A 20,350-nucleotide genomic window follows, 5' to 3' on the forward strand; every position below is an offset into this window, starting at 1 on the left:
TTGCACATCCAAGAGAGATGCATGCAAAGATGGGGGCAGCAGGAGAGAAGCTGAAGGAGAGCCATGGACTGGGCCATGGAGCCTGAGCTTCACTCTGCAGAGTGTAGAGGCCAAGGGGCCTTTTAGAATCAAGTGCACTGCTGAGATGGGTGCTGATGCTGCAGTGTGCAGAGGGGGTTATGGTCGGAGCTCCACAGGGCACAAGAAGACTGGACCCAGGAGAGCAGTTATGGACTACTGGGATAGTTCAGGATAAGGTGTGAGAACCAAAGCAGCTTGGCACTTCCAAAGTTGGAAACAGAGTGACGCTGACTGATGATTTTGCCCTGTCAAGTAATTAGTTGTTGCAGGTTGGCTTCTCCAGGAAACAGAGGCTGAGGAGTTAGGAGTACAGACGTTTCCCTGGGGAGTAACAGCTGGGCAGGGAAAGGGCGCAACAGGATTGAGCAGAGGAAGCCTCAGACCACAAGGCCACTTGGCAAGGTCTCTGCCAGCCCTGGAGGGAGCCCCGGAACAACACTTGTGCATTACATGAGTCCCTACTGGGTAAGGATGGCTGGGCCCTTGTACCACAGCCATGCTCCGTCGTGGGCTGGGACCACTATGAGAATAGCATTTCCTGGGCTTCAAAGATGAGATGCATGCCCCTGAAGCTAAGAGCAGGAGGCTGTCGACTAACCAACCTCCTCACAGCCCAGAAGCCAAGTCCTTTCCTGAAGGGAGCCTGAGTGGCGCATCTTCACGTCTGCTAGGCCAGTCACATGAGATACTCTTCGTCACCCATTCAGGGGAACCACAGAAGGAGGGGTGTGGGACAAGTAGAAGCAAACTTTTTATGAACATAAATACAACAGGGAAGTTAAGTGGATGATTTAAAAGAAGAAGGAGAACAGAACTTTTAAGAGGAAGAAGAGAGATTTTTGCTCCAGGCAACTCTAAAAGTTGAACACTGAATTTAGCTGAGAGCTTCCTGGCAGCCAAGGTGAAAAGGAAAAAAAAAAAAAAGAAGTTCTAAAGTTCTCCTTATTTTATATGGAAAGCATGTATGTCAGGGAGGAGAGATAAATATTTTCTTACCCTAATACTCTAGGATTACTTTGTCACATGAATGTTGCATTTTTGAACTTTGAGAAATACTATGGTTTAGTGCATGCTGCAGAAACATTACTCATTCAGCTGTTTCTTCCACTTACCCTTAATAAATGCTAGGAAAAATATTAAATTACAGCTTACAAAAGAGACATTCTGAGACAGTTTTCAATATACTCCTGGGCTTGCTTCTTGGAGAATCTGGAGAAATTTAACAGTTTTGTTTTTTTTTTTTTCCTACCTAAGAAGAGCAATTTCACATGGCCTGTGATGCAGAGCAGTGTTTTTAGGGATGATGCCCATTGTGTCTGGAATGGAATGTCCACAGGAGCCGTCACCATAGCCACCATCCCTGTAGGAGGATGAATATATAAGTGCTGAATATTTAAATCCATGTTCTAAATGCGTCTCCCCTGATCTGATTATTGTGATCTCAGGGGTCTCATCAGACAGCCCACATTTGTGCATATATCCATGGAGGTTTACTCAATTAAGGGCTTGGTAAAAAAAAAAAAAAAAAAAATGACAGGTTCACTGAAGCTGGAAATTTGCAGTGTTCAGCCTGGGAAAGGCCTGAGTCACATGGGTGAGCTTGAATCCTGGGAAGGTTAGCTCTTTGAGAATATTCCAACCCAGATTTCTGTGTTTCAGAGGGGCTTGTGGAAAGGACCCTGGAGGTCGTTTAGTTCAATCCTCCTTCTGAAGATAGAATCGACTCCTGGGCATCCTGAGCAAGTGGCGATCAGACCTCTGTCTGGATGTCTCCTATGAGGATGAGCACACAGGGCCGGGCAAACAGGAGGTGCTCAGTTTTATTCATGAAGCCAGGGTTTAGCATGTGTTACATCACCCAATCATTACGGAGCCGTGTGAGGCACGGGGCACTGCTCATCTACCCAGTGGTAGAGACGGGCTTTGCTGTGGGATCGATCAGGAGAGCCTGGTTCTCTCTTGGCTCTTCTCCTGGCCAGCTCAGTGACCTTGGGCAAGTCACTGCATCTCTCAGGGCCTCTGTTTTCCAACTTTTAAACAAAGGCTTGGCACTCCATGGTTTCAAAGATCCCTGCCAGCTGCGTCCCTGACAAGGAGTGTGTCTTGGTTGGACCAACCATCCCTGTGGGACCCAGCCTCAGACACAACGGACATCCTAATCCCACTGAAATCTGTGCTTGTCCCTGTTGGCAGCCTTCCAGACATTCCTGGGCAAAGAGGACGTCTCCCGAGAGGTGGAGGAGGTCCTGGCGGAGAGCCGCGAGCAGAGGAACAGCCGTCTGGTGTCCGTGCTGGAGCTGCTCAGGAGTCCCTCTGTCCGCTGGCAGGTCATCACTGTGGTCATCACCATGGCCTGTTACCAGCTCTGTGGCCTCAATGCGGTGAGCGCTCCTGCCCAAATGGAGGAACCAGAGGGAGGCATGGGAGAGGGGCGGTTCAGGGCCTGGACGCCCAAGTCCCAGCCCCAGCTCTGTGCCGTTGGGCAACCACATAACCTGATCTTTAGTTTCTGCATCTGTAAAATGGGATAACGTAATACTGAAAGAAATAATCCATGCAAGGTGTTCAATAAAGCAGCTAGCCCAGAATTACCCCTTAATAAAGGCTGCCTATCAGTATAATTACTTATCCTTAGAAATACTTAAAAGTCATATTTCTTAATAAAATGGGTATTAGGAAGTCATAAGTGAGCAACACTGAGATGATTTAAATAAAAGTACCCTTGGCTGGGCTGGCTTCAGTGCCCAACTTGGCCTGAGAAAACCTCAAGGCTTTAAAGAGAAAGTTTCTTGGGGCCTGAGTTGACGTGGGCAGGGAAACCGGAGGAGGGAGTCTTGCATGGGATTCCCTAACCCTCTGATGGACAAAGCCGCCCCTTCTGTCTTGGGGGCTCCAGAAGGTAGAATTCAGGAATTTGAGGCCTAGGAGGCACACTTAGGATTATTATTATTATTGTCCCTTCTGGAAAAGAGTGGGTTGCCTCCAGGGGTGGTGAGTTCCCCATTCATGAAAGTGTGCAAGCCAGCTGGCCAGCCACTTGGCAGGGATGCATAGAGGAGATTCTTGTACCGAAGCATCCAAACTACCTCTGAGGTCACTTACGTAGCTCAGGACAAGTGTGGCTAGGCCTAGAGGGAGGGAGAAGGGAACTTCTGAAGAGGTCTGGGTAAAATAACTGCCCTGTGTGTATGAGCCTGGCATACAAAAGTCAGCAGGGAGGGTGTTTGTGGGTATGTAGGGGAGGTGACCTGAAAGGGGAGTAATTCCTGTCCGGAGAGGGAAGATGACAGCACAGGAAGTTACAACCACAATGCTCTGCCTCATTTCATCAACTCTTAATTCTTTTTTTGGAAACAGTGGGATGAAATGAAATCATCTCCCTACTTATTTGTTTAACCTTGGTCTGGTCAGCAGAATGAGGGAGCACCTGGGTTAACAGCGTGACCTTGGATTAGTCCTGTCGTTTCCTCTCTTTGTAAGACCAAGGTCATGCTAGACAGTCTCAAATGCACCCTGCCTGTTCTGAGAAAGCAGAGAGAGAATGTATCCACTCTTTAAAGTTAGCATGTGGAGTCATAAAACCACATATGGAATCTGTATTTAACGAGGCATTTAGATTGAGAACCGTGACATTTCTAAACAGAATTCTCTCCTCCGCTGGGACATAATTTTCCAATTTGCATACCCTGTATAACTTTATAAATTCCCCTCGGGTGCATCTATAAGCCCCACTGCATAAGCATAGATGGAAAAAAAAGTCTCTCCGCTCCCAGAGCCAGCAGTGCTGAGATCTCAGCCACCCGCCTCGCGTTGACTGTGTTCCATCTCTTTTCTTATCGTTGTGAGAACACTTAGCATGAGATCTTCCCTCTTAACAAATGTCCAAGTGCACAACACAGTACTGTTAACTCTAGGTGCCATATTGCGCAGATCTCTAGAGCTTGTTCATCTTGCTTTGCTGAAACCTTACACCTGTTGATTAGCAACACCGAGTTTTCCCTCTACCAGCCGCTGGCAACCGCAATTCGACTCTCTGCTTCTATGAGTTTGACTATTTTAGATACCTCGTATCAGTGAAATCGTGCAGTATTTGTCCTCTGTGACTGGCTCATTTCACTTAGCATAATGTCCTCCAGATTCAGCCACAGTGTCACAAAATGCAAGATTTCTTTCTTTTTTTTTAAGGCTGATTAATATTGCATTAAATGTATATACTACACTTTCTATATCCACCCATCCATCAACAAACATTTAGGTTATTTCCATATCTTGGCTATTGTGACTATTGCTGCATTGAACATAGGAGTGCTAACATCTCTTCAAGATCCTGCTTTCAACTCTTTGGGATAAAAACCCAAGAGTGGAGTTGCTGGATCATACGGTGACTCTATTTTTAGCTTTTTGAGGAACCACGATACTGTTTTCCATTGTGGCTGCACCCGTTGACATTCCCACCAAGAGTGCACTAGACTAGGCTCCCAAGTTCTCCACATCTTCCCCAGCACTTGGTGTTAGTAGTAGTAGTAGCCATCCTAACAGGCGTGAGGTGATCTCTTGCTGTTTTGATTTGCATTTCTCTGGTGATTAATGATGTTGAGACTCTTTTCATATGCCTGTTGGCTATTAGTATGTTTTCTTTGGAGAAATGTCTATTCAAGTCCTTTGCCCACTTGTTAACAGGGTTTTTTAGAAGCTTTGTGGGGGGGAGGGATTTTGTTATTGTCATTTTGCTTTATTTTTATTTTTTTCCTATCGAAATATAGGAGTTCCTTATATATTTTGGATATTAGCCCCTTATCGGGTATATATGGTTTGCTAGTATTTTCTCCCATTCTGGAGGTTGCCTTTGTGTGCTGTTGATGATTTCCTTTGCTGTGCAGAAGCTTTTTAGTTTGATGTAGTCCCACTTGTCTAATTTTGCTTTGGGTGTCATACTCAAAAAATCATTGCCAAGATCAATGTTATGAAGTTTTCCCCCTATGTTTTCTTCTAGAAGTTTTACAGTTCCAGGTCTTATGTTTAAGTCTTTAATCCATTTTGAGTGAAGATAAGGGTCCAATTTCATTCTTTTGTGTGTGGATATCCAGTTTTTCCAACACCATTTGTCAAAAAGATTATCCTTTCCCCACTGAATATTCTCGGCACCCTTGTCAATCAGTTGACTGTATATGCATAGGTTCATTTCTGGGTTCTCTCTTCTGTTTCATTAGTCTGTATGTCTGTCTTTATGCCAGTACCATACTGTCTTAATTACTGTGGCTTTATAACATATTTTGAAATAAGGAAGTGTGGTGCCTCTAGTTCTGTGTTTTCTCAAGATTGTTTTGGTTATTCGTGGTCTTCTGAGGTTCCATATAAACTATAGGATTATTTTTTTCTATTTCTGTAAAATATGCCATTGGGATTTTGATGGGGATCACATTGAATCTGTAGATTGCTTTGGGTAGTATGGACATTTTAACTAATACATATTTAGTCTTCTGATACGTGAACATGGAAGATCTTTCCATTTATTTGTGTCTTCTTTCATTTCTCTCATCAGTGTTTTGTAGTTTTCAATGTAAAAGTCTTTCACCTTCATAGTTAACTTTATTCTCAAGTATTTTATTATTTTTGATGTTGTTGAAAATGGGATTATATTCTTAATTTCCTTTTTGGATAGTTCCTTGTTAGTGTATAGAAATGCAACTGATTTTTGTATGTTGATTTTGTATCCTAAAACTTTACCGAATTTGTTTATTAGTTCTAACATTCTGTATGTGTATGTGTGTGTGTGGTATCTTAGGGTTTTCTACATATAAGAACATGTCATTTGCAAACAGTGATCATTTACTTCTTCCTTTCTGACTTGGATGCATTTTGTGTCTTTTTCTTGCCTAATTTCTCTGGCTAGGACCTCCAGTACTATGTTGAATAAAAGTGGCAAGAGTGGGCATCCTTCTAAGACCTTCCTGACCTTAGAAGAAAAGCTTTCAGTTTTTCATCGTTGAGTATGATGGTAGCTGTGGGCTTATCATGTGTGTGCCCTTTATTTTTTTGTTTTGTTTTGGGGGGGGTTGTTTGTTTTGGGGTTTTTTTGTTGTTTTGTGTTTTTTTTTAACAAAAAGGGTATATTAAACCCAACTATATCAATAATTATATGAAATGTAAATGGGAAATAATACTCCAAGTAAAAGAGATTATTGGCATGCATCCGAAAGCAAAACTCAAGTGTATCCTATTTACAAGAGAAAAACATTTAAACATAAAGATACAATTTGAAAGTAAAAAATGGAGAAAAGATACACCATGCAAACAGTAAACATGAGAATTCTGGTGTGTCTAAAATAATATAAAACAACTATATGCCCTTTATTACATTGAGGTAATTTCCTTCTATTCTTAGTTTGTTGAGGATTTTTTTTTTTTTTTTTTTGCGGTACACGGGCCTCTCACTGCTGTGGCCTCTCCGGCTGCGGAGCACAGGCTCCGGACGCGCAAGCTCAGCGGCCATGGCTCACGGGCCCAGCCGCTCCGCGGCATGTGGGATCTTCCCAGACGGGGCACGAACCCGTGTCCCCTGCATCGGCAGGCGGACACTCAACCACTGCGCCACTAGGGAAGCCCCGAGGATTATTTTTAATCTTTAAATCAGGAGTAATACTTCCGGCTTGGCATGGAACCTGACATGGCCTAGATTAAAGAGCTCTGGGCCAAGATCCAGAGGCCTGGCTTTCTGTCTCACTGTGACCACAAAACCTGCAGTTTTAAACCAGACCAGTTGCTTTCCCTTGCCCAGCCTCTGTCTGCTCAGCTGTAATAACAATCAAGCACACACTTACTTAGCACTTAATATGAGCCAAGAGCTGTCTCCATGGCAGCCCTGTGAGCTAGGCATGACTGTTAGGCACAGAAACATTGAGATACTTTCCCTAGGTCACACAGCTAGGAATGGTGGAAAGGGGATTTGAGCCCCAGCCATTTCGCTACAAGGTCTGGGTGCTTAAACCCCGTGCAGGAAGGATCCCCAAGGCCCCCTCAGAGCATCCCCATATGTGTCACTGGGCTGTGTCCCCAGGTCATCCCTAGGAAGCCAAGGGGACAAGTCTTACTTCCATCTTACATACAAAAGGATAAACACTCGTTAGCAGCAAATCCCAGCCTCAGAGCCCAACTGTCCTGTGCTTCAGTCCAGTCTCTCTCCCTGCACCTGCTACCTTTTAATCCAAATAATTCATGACACCAAGGAAGAGAGCTGTCTAACACAGATGAAAAACTTTAAATGTCCTTTAAGACTTGCTCTGTCCCCTTAGGTTTTTTTTTTTTTTTTTTGGTCCCCTTAGTTTTACCAGAACTTATTTGGGGGTGGGAGGACATGGTCCATACGTTAAGACAGTTGTAAATACTGCTAGACATCTCCATTCATCACTTTATTCTGGCTCCAAAGGGCCTTCGGGGTAGGTGGCACCGTCCCCATTTTCTAGGTGAAGAAACTGAGGCTTACAGAGGGTCAAGGACTTGCTCAAGGTCACAGTGGGTGACGCCTGTGCTGTCAAACTCACATGTCCTGGCACCAGGGGCCCTGCCAGTTTGGCCAGCCCATCTCTAAGACCTTGCACTAAACCAGCCTTTCTCGGCCTCAGCACTGTGCACATTTGGGGCTGGAGAATTCATTGCCACGAGGACTGCCCTGTCCACTGTAGGATGTTTTGCAGCTTACCCGGCCTCTACCCACTAGATGACAGCAGATACAACAATAAAAAATTTCTCCCGACGTTGCCTGACATCTGCTGGGGACAAAATTGCCGCCAGTTGAGAACCACTGCCCTAAACAAGCATTACGTATTGTTCAGTACTTTTTGGCTGAAGAGTCAATGAATGGTTTTCACATACTAGAAAATCAAGTGAAAGTTGAATTTAACATTTAGTTATTTCTAAATTCCTTTTCAGTGTCATATTGGGTTTTCTCCCCTCCTTCTCACAATAGCTTTCAAGTTCTTTTCTCTAAACTTAGACTTGTCACTTAAAATTACTTATTTTATGCAGCTGCCTTCCTCCTGAGCAATTTGTCGTTTGCACAAAAAACAGGCTTTTGTGCAAATATTTAGTCTCTCTGACACTGCTCCCCTCCCCCCAACCATCCTCGAGGATGGAGACCCTTCCCACGGTGCCTGTGTCTCCAGCAGCCCGTGGCATATGGGAGGCAGCTGAGTGTTTAGGAAGGCAAAGAGTATGGGGTGAGAAGAACAAGGGCAAGGAGGGCACTGTTTCTACCAAGTCCTTGGGTTGATGAAAATTGGACCGACTGCCAAACCTGGTGCAAGGAAGCCATAGTTTTCCTGAACCTTCTGGAATCTTCTGGAAGGTCAAGGATGATGATGATGGTACTCTTATCTACCTTAGGTTGCCCTTCTTTCTTCTGGATTCCTATCTTTTTTTTTTTTTTTTTTTGTGGTACACGGGCCTCTCACACAACTGTCCCATGTTCTCCTTTACCAAGGGGCAGTCACATCTCCATAGAGAGATGGAGATCTTCCAAAATGATACCCATTATTTGTTATGCACCAATTAGAGAAAAGATGCTTTACTTCATCATTTAAAAAACTTTCACAACAACCTTGAAAGACAGAGTATGATTACCTTCTTTCAGAGAACGGAGATTTCGAGACGTGAAATCATTTGCCTCCAGACCCACAGGTCACCAGAAGCAGCGCTGGGATCGAAACCCCGGCTTGTGGGCCTCTCAGAATTGCTGTCCCTTCCACCCCACCATCTGCATCAGTGGCTGAAGACCACCAGGCAACCAGAAAAAGCATGACTGTGTCGGGATGAGGTCAATGCAAATCACAGTCCACAGGAGGGTCCTCTGGGGGACACGCTCCAAACTTCCTCGTGCCTCCGTGTTGTTCAACGCCCTCAGACTGCCAGATCAAATAAAACTCAGTGGAAGCAGATGCAGAGAGTTACCTTCCGGCTCTGTAAGGTGAGGCAGAGAGAGGGAGATGGCTTCGTGAAGCCAGCAAAATGAGGCCAACGGCTTGTGTGATGTACAGGCCTTCCCCATGGCAACAGGACCAGCCCAGCACGTCCTCCCTGCAGGCCCTGGATGGGGAGAGGGTCCAAAGGGCCGATTTCTGCCTGTCATTGCAGAAATGCATTTAAGTATAAGATGACTGGAGGGCCACTTACAACTGTCCCTGTGAGCCCATAATGTGGGCTGTCTTCACCGTGACTCTCTTCACTAACGTTTAAACCTGTCAGGGATGCTCCTGGCAGTGTTGCTACAAGGGAGAGCTGGAAGCAGGGAAGAAAGGGGGTTGGAAGGGGTGTGAGAAGCCAGGAAGGAGCACCACGCAGGAGGCCGGAACATAGCTTCCACGGAGAACGCATATCACATGGGATCAGAGGCTGGAAGCTTCTGGAATGTGAGCAGGTCAGGGTGTGGGGTTCAGAGCTGAGGCTGAGAATGATACAAATGTCAGATCCACCTTTGCAGCAGGGCAGCTGGGGGTGGAAAGGGCCCAGAGAGATCGCTGACTGTTGAAAATCCATGAATTTGGGCAAAGAGTAAGAAAGGCAGCTAAACTCTTCTGATCCAACCCTGAAGGTGTGCTGGGGGATCAGTTACCTTCAAAAGGAGAAGAGATCATATAAACAGATCCAGTGGAGACTAAGGCATTTTGGAATTATTTTAGCTTCTGTCAGAGCCCTAAGAGCTTTAGGAATTAATGAATTATCAGGAGCTACTTCCGTACTCTATGGACATGACAGCAAAGATAGAGTCTAAAATTCTAATTTATCAGCTCATTCAAATGAGAGGCAGACACAAGCAGGAGAGTCTTTGTTTTACGTGAATATTTTTTTAAATAATATTTAATTTTATCTTATTTATTTTTGGCTGCGTTACATCTTTGTTGCTGCAAGCCATTGCTGCACACGGGCTTTCTCTAGTTGCGGCGAGCGGGGACTACTATTCATTGTGGTGCGCAGGCCTCTCATTGCGGTGGCTTCTCTTGTTGCAGAGCACGGGCTCTAGGTGCGCAGGCTTCAGTAATTGTGACTCACAGGCTCAGTAGTTGTGGCTCGCAGGAGCCAGAGCGCAGGCTCAGTAGTTGTGGCGCATGGTCTTAGTTGCTCTGCAGCGTGTGGGATCTTCCCGGACCGGGGCTCAAACCCGTGTCCCCTGCATTGGCTGGCGGATTCTTAACCACTGCGCCACCAGGGAAGTCCCTGTTTTACGTGAGTATTAAAACCAATTTTTGCCACCAAATGCATCAATGCCCACAAGCTCAGAAAAATTCATGCAGTAGTTTTTACTGGAGTCTCTGGATGTGTCTATAACTTTATGAAGAATTACTGATTTACTAAAAAATAAACTTTTGAATTTAAAGAAATGCGAAGTGAGAGCTGTGAGTTCAGCTTTACTGGGGGCTTACTGAGGGCTATAGCCCAAGAAACAGCCTCTCAGATAGCTCTGAAGAACTGCTCCAAAGAGGCAGCGGGGGAGATCAGTATATATATGATTTTGGTGAAGGGGGTACGTACAGTCAAGCACACATCTCAGTAGAAGGTTGCTGCTAGCCACAAGGAGCATATGTCTCGTCAATGATTTTAGTGCTTTTCTAAGTATGAGAAAATGCAAGAAATTGGGTTCATAAAATTTTCTCTCAAAAACATCTATCTGAAGGCCTGTTCTGCCAGTTTTCCCAGAGCACAGAGTGTCTCATTCCTGACCTCCACCCTGAACTGCTTTCAGGGAGTGTTGAAGGTCAACGACTGCAGTGGCTAATGACCTAATCCTTGTAGAGCCAGGTGGCCAGTGACATTCTTCAGCTGGCAAAACCATCTGTAGATATGAGTAGGTCCTAAATTATAACTTCTCCCCCAATGTGTGAAAGGTTTTTTTCCAACCAATGCTGGTAAAAAGACAAATCTGTAGAAACAAGACCTTTCTCCAGAAACAAAGAACCAGATGCAGAGAACACACCCAGCTACAGTCGAGCCTGACAAGTTATAAGCAACAAGCCCTAATGTTTCTGCTTAACAATGATCAGTTTATAAATGTTCCCAAAGCCCTTCAAGGCAGCACGTTTTCTTGTCAGATTTCATGTATCAAGACTGCATGGTTTTCTATCATTCAGCAAACTCTTGCTTTTCAAGGAAATGGCTAGGATTGGGAGGACACAAATGATTTATGTTCAGCCTATCGATCCAAAACTTTAGATCAATGAATAGTGACTTACCCAGTTCCTGACATCTCCCAGGAAGGGCGTGGTTATCCTCTTTTGACAAGGAGGAGAAGGAATCTCAGCAAGGCAGAGGGAATTGCCTGAGGTCACACAGGTAGTTCAAGATGCAGCCAGGTCTCCAAACTCCAAATCAGTCATTGTCGGATGCCCTGTGAGCGTCTGTTAGGGTTAGGTTTGGCCTCATGTGGCAGAAGCCTCAACAGTGATCTAAACAATATAGGTCTTCTCTCTCACATGAAGGAAATTAGGAGGGCTGGTACAGCACACCCAGGACCACACACAGTGGTTTGCAGAGGGCAGTCTTTATTTATGCCTGTTATCCTGGAATCATTATTAACACACTCCAAAATGTCCAGGTTTGAATTACGCTAGTGAGTATGGACACAGTCTCCTCCTTTTTACATATGATAATGTATATATGTCCATGCCACTCTCTCACTTCATCCCAGCTTACCCTTCCCCCACCCTGTGTCCTCAAGTGCATTCTCTATGTCTGTGTCTTTATTCCTGTCCTGCCCCTAGGTTCTTCAGAAACATTCTTTTTTAGATTCCATATATATGTGTTAGCATACAGTATTTGTTTTTCTCTTCCTGACTTACTTCACTCTCTATGACAGACTCTAGGTCCATCCACCTCACTACAAATAACTCAATTTCGTTTCTTTTTATGGCTGAGTAATATTCCGTTGTATATATGTGCCACATCTTCTTTATCCATTCATCTGTCGGACACTTAGGTTGCTTCCATGACCTGGCTATTGTAAATAGAGCTGCTATGAACACTGTGGTACATGACTCTTTTTGAATTATGGTTTTCTCAGGCTATATGCCCAGTAGTGGGACTGCTGGGTCATATGGCAGTTCTATTTTCAGTTTTTTAAGGAACCTCCATACTGTTCTCCATAGTGGCTGCATCAATTTACATTCCCACCAACAGTGCAAGAGGATTCCCTTTTCTCCACACCCTCTCCAGCATTTATTCTTTGTAGATTTTTTGATGATGGCCATCCTGACTGGTGTGAGGTGATACCTCATTGTAGTTTTTTTTTTTTTTTTTTTTTTGCGGTACGTGGGCCTCTCACTGTTGTGGCCTCTCCCGTTGCGGAGCACAGGCAACAGATGAGCAGGCTCAGCGGCCATGGCTCACAGGCCTAACCGCTCCGCGGCATGTGGGATCTTCCCGGACCGGGGCACAAACCCGTGTCCCCTGCATCAGCAGGCGGACTCTCAACCACTGCGCCACCACGGAAGCCCCTCATTGTAGTTTTTTTTTTTTTTTTTTTTTTTTTTTTGCGGTACGCAGGCCTCTCACTGCTGTGGCCTCTCCCATTGCGGAGCACAGGCTCCCGACGCGCAGGCTCAGCGGCCATGGCTCACGGGCCCAGCCGCTCCGCGGCATGCGGGATCTTCCCAGACCGGGGCACGAACCCGTGTCCCCTGCATCGGCAGGCGGACTCTCAACCACTGCGCCACCAAGGAAGCCCTCATTGTAGTTTTGATTTGCATTTCTCGGATGATTAGTGATGTTGAGTGTCCTTTCATGTGTTTGCTGGCAATCTGTGTATCTTCTTTGGAGAAATGTCTATTTAGGTCTTCTGCCCATTTTTGGATTGGGTTGTCTGTTTTTTGATACTGAGCTGCATGAGCTGCTTGTATATTTTGGAGATTAATCCTTTGTCAGTTGCTTCATTTGCAAATATTTTCTCCCATTCTGAGGGTTGTCTTTTTGTCTTGTTTATGGTTTTCTTTGCTGTGCAAAAGCTTTTAAGTTTTATTAGGTCCCATTTGTTTATTTTTGTTTTTATTTCCATTTCTCTAGGAAGTGGGTCAAAAAGGATCTTGCTGTGATTTATGTCATGGAGTGTTCTGCCTATGTTTTCCTCTAAGAGTTTTATAGTGTCTGGCCTTACATTTAGGTCTTTAATCTATTTTGAGTTTATTTTTGTGTATGGTGTTATGGAGTGTTCTAATTTCATTCTTTTACATGTAGCTGTCCAGTTTTCCCAGCACCACTTATTGAAGAGGCTGTCTTTTCTCCACTGTATATTCTTGTCTCCTTTGTCAAAGAGAAGGTGACCATATGTGCGTGGGTTTATCTCTGGGCTTTCTATCCTGTTCCATTGATCTATATTTCTGTTTTTGTGCCAGTACCATACTGTCTTGATTACTGTAGCTTTGTAGTATAGTCTGAATTCAGGGAGCCTGATTCCTCCAGCTCTGTTTTTCGTTCTCAAGACTGCTTTGGCTATTCGGGGTCTTTTGTGTTTCCATACAAATTGTGAAATTTTTTGTTCTAGTTCTGTGAAAAATGCCATTGGTAGTTTGATAGGGATTGCATTGAATCTGTAGATTGCTTTGGGTAGTGTAGTCATTTTCACAATGTTGATTCTTCTAATCCAAGAACATGGTATATCTCTCCATCTGTTTGTATCATCTTTAATTTCTTTCATCACTGTCTTATAGCTTTCTGCATACAGGTCTTTTGTCTACCTAGGTAGGTTTATTCCTAGGAATTTTTCTCTTTTTGTTGCAATGGTAAATAGGAGTGTTTCCTTAATTTCTCTGTCATATTTTTCATCATTAGTGTATAGGAATACAAGAAATTTCACACAATCTCCTTCTAACTTCCTGCTCCAGCATCTCAACTGGGGCTTTCTTACCATAAGTGTTCTATGTATAGCTATGCAGCTTGTGAGTTGCAGAACTCTCAGGAGCTTCATTCATGTTGTACCCATTATAGATTTATTATGACAGTTTCCAGTGGATGACAGTAAAATGTCTTGTGGATCAGGGACCGTATCTAATTCTCACAAAGTTACCATGGGGGCTAAAAGCAGTGCTGTCCTGAGGTCACCTAGTGTCCCAAGAGGGCTGCTGAAGCTCTAGCCATCACACTCACCATCCTGAGAGCAGAAAGGAGGAAGGGCAAAGAAGAGATCACACCTCTTTCATGAATATCTCCTTTTAAGGAGAATTCCTGGAAGCCTTACCAATAGTTCTGTTCATATCTCATTGCCACACTTAGCTGAGCACATGTTGCTCCCAGTAATGTAGACATTCTGTTAGTATTGGAGAAAGGGAAAATGTGGGAGAAAGGAGAAAATAAGTGGTCGGCCAAGCCGCATAGCTCCACCTTATGCCTCTGGATTGAGCAGCAAATCTCAGAGACCACCTTGTACCTGAATTTAATTTAGAAAATAGATGCCTCTCACTGACCCTCCTGCCTTCTTTTTCTCTCCTGCTTTATAGATTTGGTTCTACACTAACAGTATCTTTGGAAAAGCTGGAATCCCTCCGGAAAAGATCCCATACATCACCTTGAGCACAGGTGGCATCGAGACTTTGGCTGCCATCTTCTCTGTGAGTAAACTGAGGGTTATTCCTGAGAACATCATGGGGGGTTAAACAGAGCTGCAGGGACCCCCAGGTAACAAGCGCATGAATTTAAAGAAACATGCCCTTTGTCACTCCGAAGTGTCTGAATTTGGGGAGTTTATAATGCAGTTTATCACTGACGTTTCACCCATCTAGAGAATATTCTTATCTACATCTTGTTTCCCTACTGTCTTCTTTTCAATAAGTAGTTCTTTTCTTTGAACTCTCACTTAGTCCCAAATGACACATTGTGGTGAGCCCCCTGTAGAGAGGGCCATATCTCCCTGGGAGTCCAGATCAGAGTCCATATGAGCCTAAGTTCTGTTGCCATCACTTTAAAACCATTAGCTGTCATCACCACCCCAAACATGTAGGAGTTTGCAAGGCAAAGAAAAGGAGAAAGTACACTCCAGTCCATCAGTCCATCAAGAGGGTAACTTATTAATAAGCAACAGTGTCCAAAAGAAGAGAGACGTAGAGCTTGTCACTTTTTCTCAACCTTTGATATGTAAAATAAACATACGGGGGGCGTGGGGGGGTGGATAAAACATTAGGGAATTTCAGAATCTAGCAGAAATTGCAGAGGTTTTGCAAACAGACCTAACTGGAGTTGAATCCTGGCTCTGGAAATTCTTGGCTGTGTGATGTTGGACAATGCACTCAACCTCTCTGGTCTTTGGTTTCACCCTTTATGAGCTATTCCCTACCTTGACCTTTTATTTCCACTCTTGCTCACTGATTTGCACTGACAAGATTGACATCAGTGCAAACAGGCAGAGGCTTCCAATTGTATTTCTGACTCATTTCTGAAAGAACACTTTATTTTGTTCCCTACTCTTAATGGGGCATTCTAACAAGATGCTTTTAAAAACGGATGTCATAAGAGCGTAGAGACCTGATGTTCTGCCTCCCTCTTCCACTCACAGTCTTTTGTTAGAGGGACAATATCTTGATGTTTCACAATCTGGAAGTTTCTCAAAATTCTTGTCTTGAGTTATAGACTCTACCCAACTGTTATTATTAATTTTTACATTGATCATCAGGAAATCACAGTCAGTCTGGAACGAAAGTCATGGGGAAATTACAGTGTTTGTTTTTTGGATTTTCCCTTTTTTGTTTGTTTGTTTTTTTTTTTTGGTAAAGTATTTTGTTATGAGAAATCAGCATGAGCTCATTAGGGTAAATTTGTAAAATACAGAAAATAGAAACAAAGAAGAAATCACCTACAATCATACTATCCACATAAGTTTGGCAAAATCTCTCCTTGTGTTTTCTTTTTTTTTTACATAAATTTATGTATTTATTTTTGGCTGCGTTGGGTCTTCGTTGCTGCATGCAGGCTTTCTCTACCTGCGGTGAGCAGGGGCTACTCTTCATTGTGATGCGTGGGCTTCTTATTGCAGTGGCTTCTCTTGTTGCAGAGCACGGGATCTAGGCGTGCGTGCTTCAGTAGTTGTGCCTCACGGGCTCTAGAGCTCAGGCTCGGTAGTTGTGGTACACGGGCTTAGTTGCTCTGCAGCATGCAGGATCTTCCCAGACCAGGGATCGAACCTGTGTCCCCTGCATTGGCAGGTGGATTCTTAACCATTGCGCCACCAGAGAAGTCCCGCCCCTTGTGTTTTCTATACATCGATGGCTGTATAAATCTTACTTAGTGTAATCCTATGTATAGACTAATTTTAACTCCGCTTTTGTTCACATAAACTTATGTCCAAATGATTTTCCATCTTATTATTTGTTTGAGTAAATTTTTATTGAAGTATCACATATGTACAGAAACATATGTAGATCGTCACCCCCTCTGAATTAGCACTATTTGTGAAAGCTGTATCGTTCTTCAGAAATTGGCTATACAGCAATTTCCTTAACCATTGTTTGCGGGGTAGGGTTGTTGAGTGTCTCTGCTCAGAGCCTGGATGGCAGAGCCACGCTGCCTGGAATCGGTTCCCAGCTGTGTCCCTTTTAAGCTGTATAACTCCGATAAGTTATTCAACAGCTCTGTGACTCGATTTCTGCATTTCTATAATAAGGACACCATCCCTGCCTCACAGGGAAGGAGTGAAGATTAAACAAGTAGACACAGTGATGCAAGCAATGCCTGGCACTGACATATGACTCAGTGAGTGTTAACTGTTCTTGTTCTATTTAGGTAGGTTCCCATTATTTGTCATCTTAAATAAGGCTGTGATGGACGTTCTCACAGAGAGCAGGACTTTGCAGAGTCTCTCTCGATCTTTCCGTAGTTGAGGAAACCAAGACCAGAAGCAATGACTTACCCAGGATCACACAGCAGTAGGTCAGAACCTGAGGGCGTGGGGAGCGCTAACATCAGGGCCCCTCTTCTCCCCAAGACCCTTTGTGCTCTACCTGAGATCTCAGGAACGTGCACATCAGTCCTGGAAGTCAGGTGATTGCCCCCATTTGAAAGAGGAGCAAACAGAGGGAGTGGGGATGCTTCCACCCTCGGTCTCTCTGACTCCAGAAACCCCTGCTTCTGGTCCCCACTCTCTGGCTGGTAGATCATCCTCAGTAAAGTTGATAGTCTTTGATGAAGTACTTCTTTCAAGGACTAATCCCAGGAAGGAGGTAAATGACTGGGAGAGAAAGAGAGGACCTTTCTAAGATCAGAACTGGAGGTCACAGCCTCTGAAGAGTCTGCCCGCTGCTGCCTTCAAGTCTGGATCGTGATGGGCCGTGGTCATTTGGATCTTGTGCATTCTAGAGGCATGGGCACCTTCAGTGGACCCAGAGCAGGGATGGCGGCTTCATAGTGTTGGTGGTGGATTCATTCCTCCATGCGTTCATCCATGCCACAAGCAGCTGCAGGGCACCTATATCATGCTTGTGCTTGGAGGTCACCAGTGATGTTATCATGATCTAAGGAGAAAGACCCAGAAACAGACACATGCCACATGCAATACTGGGATGAGCTCTCCTGTGAGGGGGTCCAGGAGGGCTTCCTGGAGGAGGGACCCAGGAGGCTGAGAGTTGAAGGGCCAGCGGAAGTTAGCCAGGTAAAGGAAAGTTTGTTCCGTGGCCCTGTGTGCAAGGCCCCAATCTGCACTCCCTCCTAGTTTATCTTCTAAAGGAGATGAAGATGCAGAATCGTCCATTGGAAAAAAGTGGTAAAAAAAAAAATGGTAGCATTTACTCTAACCCCTTAGTTGAGTTGATGCTGCAGCAAGAACATCAGTTTGGAAAAACAGCTGCTGGAAATTCATGAGATTAAAGTCAACATGAAGCTGGGAGTCTGGGATGGAACAATGTGCTCGGGGAGAAAGCGTCTGGGCTCTAGGGCCTGGCGGCTCTGAATTCAAATCCTAATCAGCCTTTTCCCAGCTGAGTGGTTTGGGGAAAATCACCAACATCTCTGAATGTATTTGCTCATCTTTAAAATGGGTACATAACCATACCCACCTGTGGGAGGCAAAATACTGTCTCCCCAAGTGTCCACGTCCTAATTCCTGGAAACACGAATATGTTATTTTATGCGGCAAAAGAGGCTTTACAGATGTGATGAAATCAATGGTTGGGGGGATGGGGAGGTTACCCTGGATTATCCGGTGGATCCAGTGTAATCACAAGGGTCTGAAAAGAGGCAGGAGAGCTGTAGTCAGACAAGGAGATGTGATGACAAAAGCGGAGGTGGTGTAATTGTTGACTTTGAAGGTGGAGGGAGGGGCCCCAAGCCAAGGAGTGCAGGCGGCCTTGAGAAGCTGGGAAAGGCACGGAACAGATCCTCCCCTAGAGCCTCCAGAAGGGAGGCAGCCCTGCCAACAACTGAGTTTTGCTCCCTAAGACCTATTTTAGATTGTGGCCTCCAGAACTGGGAGAGAATAAATATGTGTTTCTTTAAGCCACGAAGTTTGTGGTAATTTGTTACAGCAGCCAGAGGAAACTCATGCACCACCTTACAGAATTTCTCATGGAAACAAAACTCAAAAGTGTATGAAGGCCCACTGGACGGTCCTGACAGAGTCAATATTCAGTACATCCCTTGCCCATTCCAAAGCTGTTATTACCTTGTTTCCAAATATACGTATACTATTTCATCCAACCCTGTGAGGTAATTGCCTATCAAAAGGACTTGCCAAGTTTTTTTTTCTTTCTTCTTACTGAGATTTTTGACGGTCTATTAAAATGGCTTTGGGCCTTAATAACATTGAGAAAGATTTTTGGTCATTTGATCTGCAATTAATTTCACCTCCTGGCATTGCTTGTCAGCTTGGGCAGCTGTAAATGATTGCCATCTTGCAGAAGCAGCTGGTTTTCCAAATCGATGTTCTCACCGCAGCCTCAACTCTCTGATGAGTGAAGGTCCACAGAGTGTCGTTCAGGCCACACGAGCCTGAGGGTCGGCTGCCACGCGGGGCGGCGGCTTGTGGAGCACGAGGCTCATTCCGCTGAGTAGCTGGGACACTGGGCTTTTTTTTTTCTTTTTTCTCTCTTCTTTTTTTAATATTTTGGCCACACCACGCGGCATGTGGGATATTAGTCCCCCAACCAGGGATCGAACCCACGCCCCCTTCAGTGGAAGCGCAGTGTCCTAACCACTGGACTGCCAGGGAATTCCCTGGGCTTTTTTCAATCAGGGGAAATAGAATTAACATAAGCCACTCTTGACCCCTTACTCATGACAGGAAGTTTTTGCAGTTGTCAGGAATGGACTATGCCATCAAGCTGAAGTTAAAAAAAAAAAAATCTACTGGTTTCCACCGTCTGCTCTGCTTCCCAACACATGCCACAATTTCACCGTCAAAACCTTTAGTATTCTCTGCTGCATCTCGAGCCCCAGGTCCAGCACATGCTAGAGGAGAGAGTGGGTGGAGGCGATGACGCAGAATGGTGTGGTCCCCTGGCCCTGCGCTTATCAGCTGGGTGACTGTGGGCCCGTTACTTAGCCTCTCTGGGCCCCAGTTTTCTCTTAGGGAAAGTGTGGGTAAGAACAAATCCATACTCCAACAGGTATTATCATGAGAATTATATGGTAATTCCCAGTGCTTGGCATGGAGCAGACACTTAATAAGTGTTCATTATTTTCATGGGCTGAATTGTGTCCCCTGAAAATTCACATGTTGAAATTCTAACCCCCAGTACCTTCATATGTGACCTGATTTGGAAAGAGGGTCATTGCAGATGTAATTAGTTGAGATCATACTGGAGTAGGGTGGACCCCTCATCCAATATGACTGGTGTCCTTATAAAAAGGGGAAATCTGACACAGACACAGGACATACCATGTGAAGACTGAAGTTATATCACAAAACCCAAGGAGCTGCCAGAAGGTGGGAGAGGGGCCTGGAACAGACCCTCCGCCACATCTTCAGAGGGAACCTGGCCCTGCCAGCGCCTTGGTCTCGGACTTCCCGCCTCCGGGCCTGTGGGAAAAGACATTTCCATTGTTCAAGCCACCCAGTTTGTGGTACTTTATGACGGCAGCCCGAGAAAACTAGTACAATCATTGTTGGTGATTAATATTCCTGAAGAGAACCAAACACGTGTTATAGGTAAATCTGATCATGCCCTGCTACCGCCTACAAACCTGGAAGATGAAACTGGCCAGACTGTCCGTTCCTTCAATATTCAGCAAATGCCGGTTGAGCCCTTACTCTGTGCCAGGCCTGGGTCCTGGTGTGTGGGAGGCATCAGTGACCAAAAGAGACACA

The 20,350-nt window shown here is 44.8% G+C and overlaps 1 protein-coding gene across 1 annotated transcript in view; it reads left to right on the plus strand.

Moving 5' to 3' along the window:
• Window positions 1-20,350, plus strand: part of SLC2A9 (solute carrier family 2 member 9) — a 183,170-nt gene that overhangs the window by 110,944 nt on the left and 51,876 nt on the right. Inside the window, 2 exon segments of the mRNA XM_060012810.1 lie at window positions 2,275-2,462; window positions 14,559-14,669. Coding sequence (XP_059868793.1) covers window positions 2,275-2,462; window positions 14,559-14,669 — 299 coding nt within the window.

Source organism: Delphinus delphis, chromosome 5, assembly GCF_949987515.2.
Source record: "Delphinus delphis chromosome 5, mDelDel1.2, whole genome shotgun sequence".
Taxonomy (NCBI): Eukaryota; Metazoa; Chordata; class Mammalia; order Artiodactyla; family Delphinidae; genus Delphinus; species Delphinus delphis.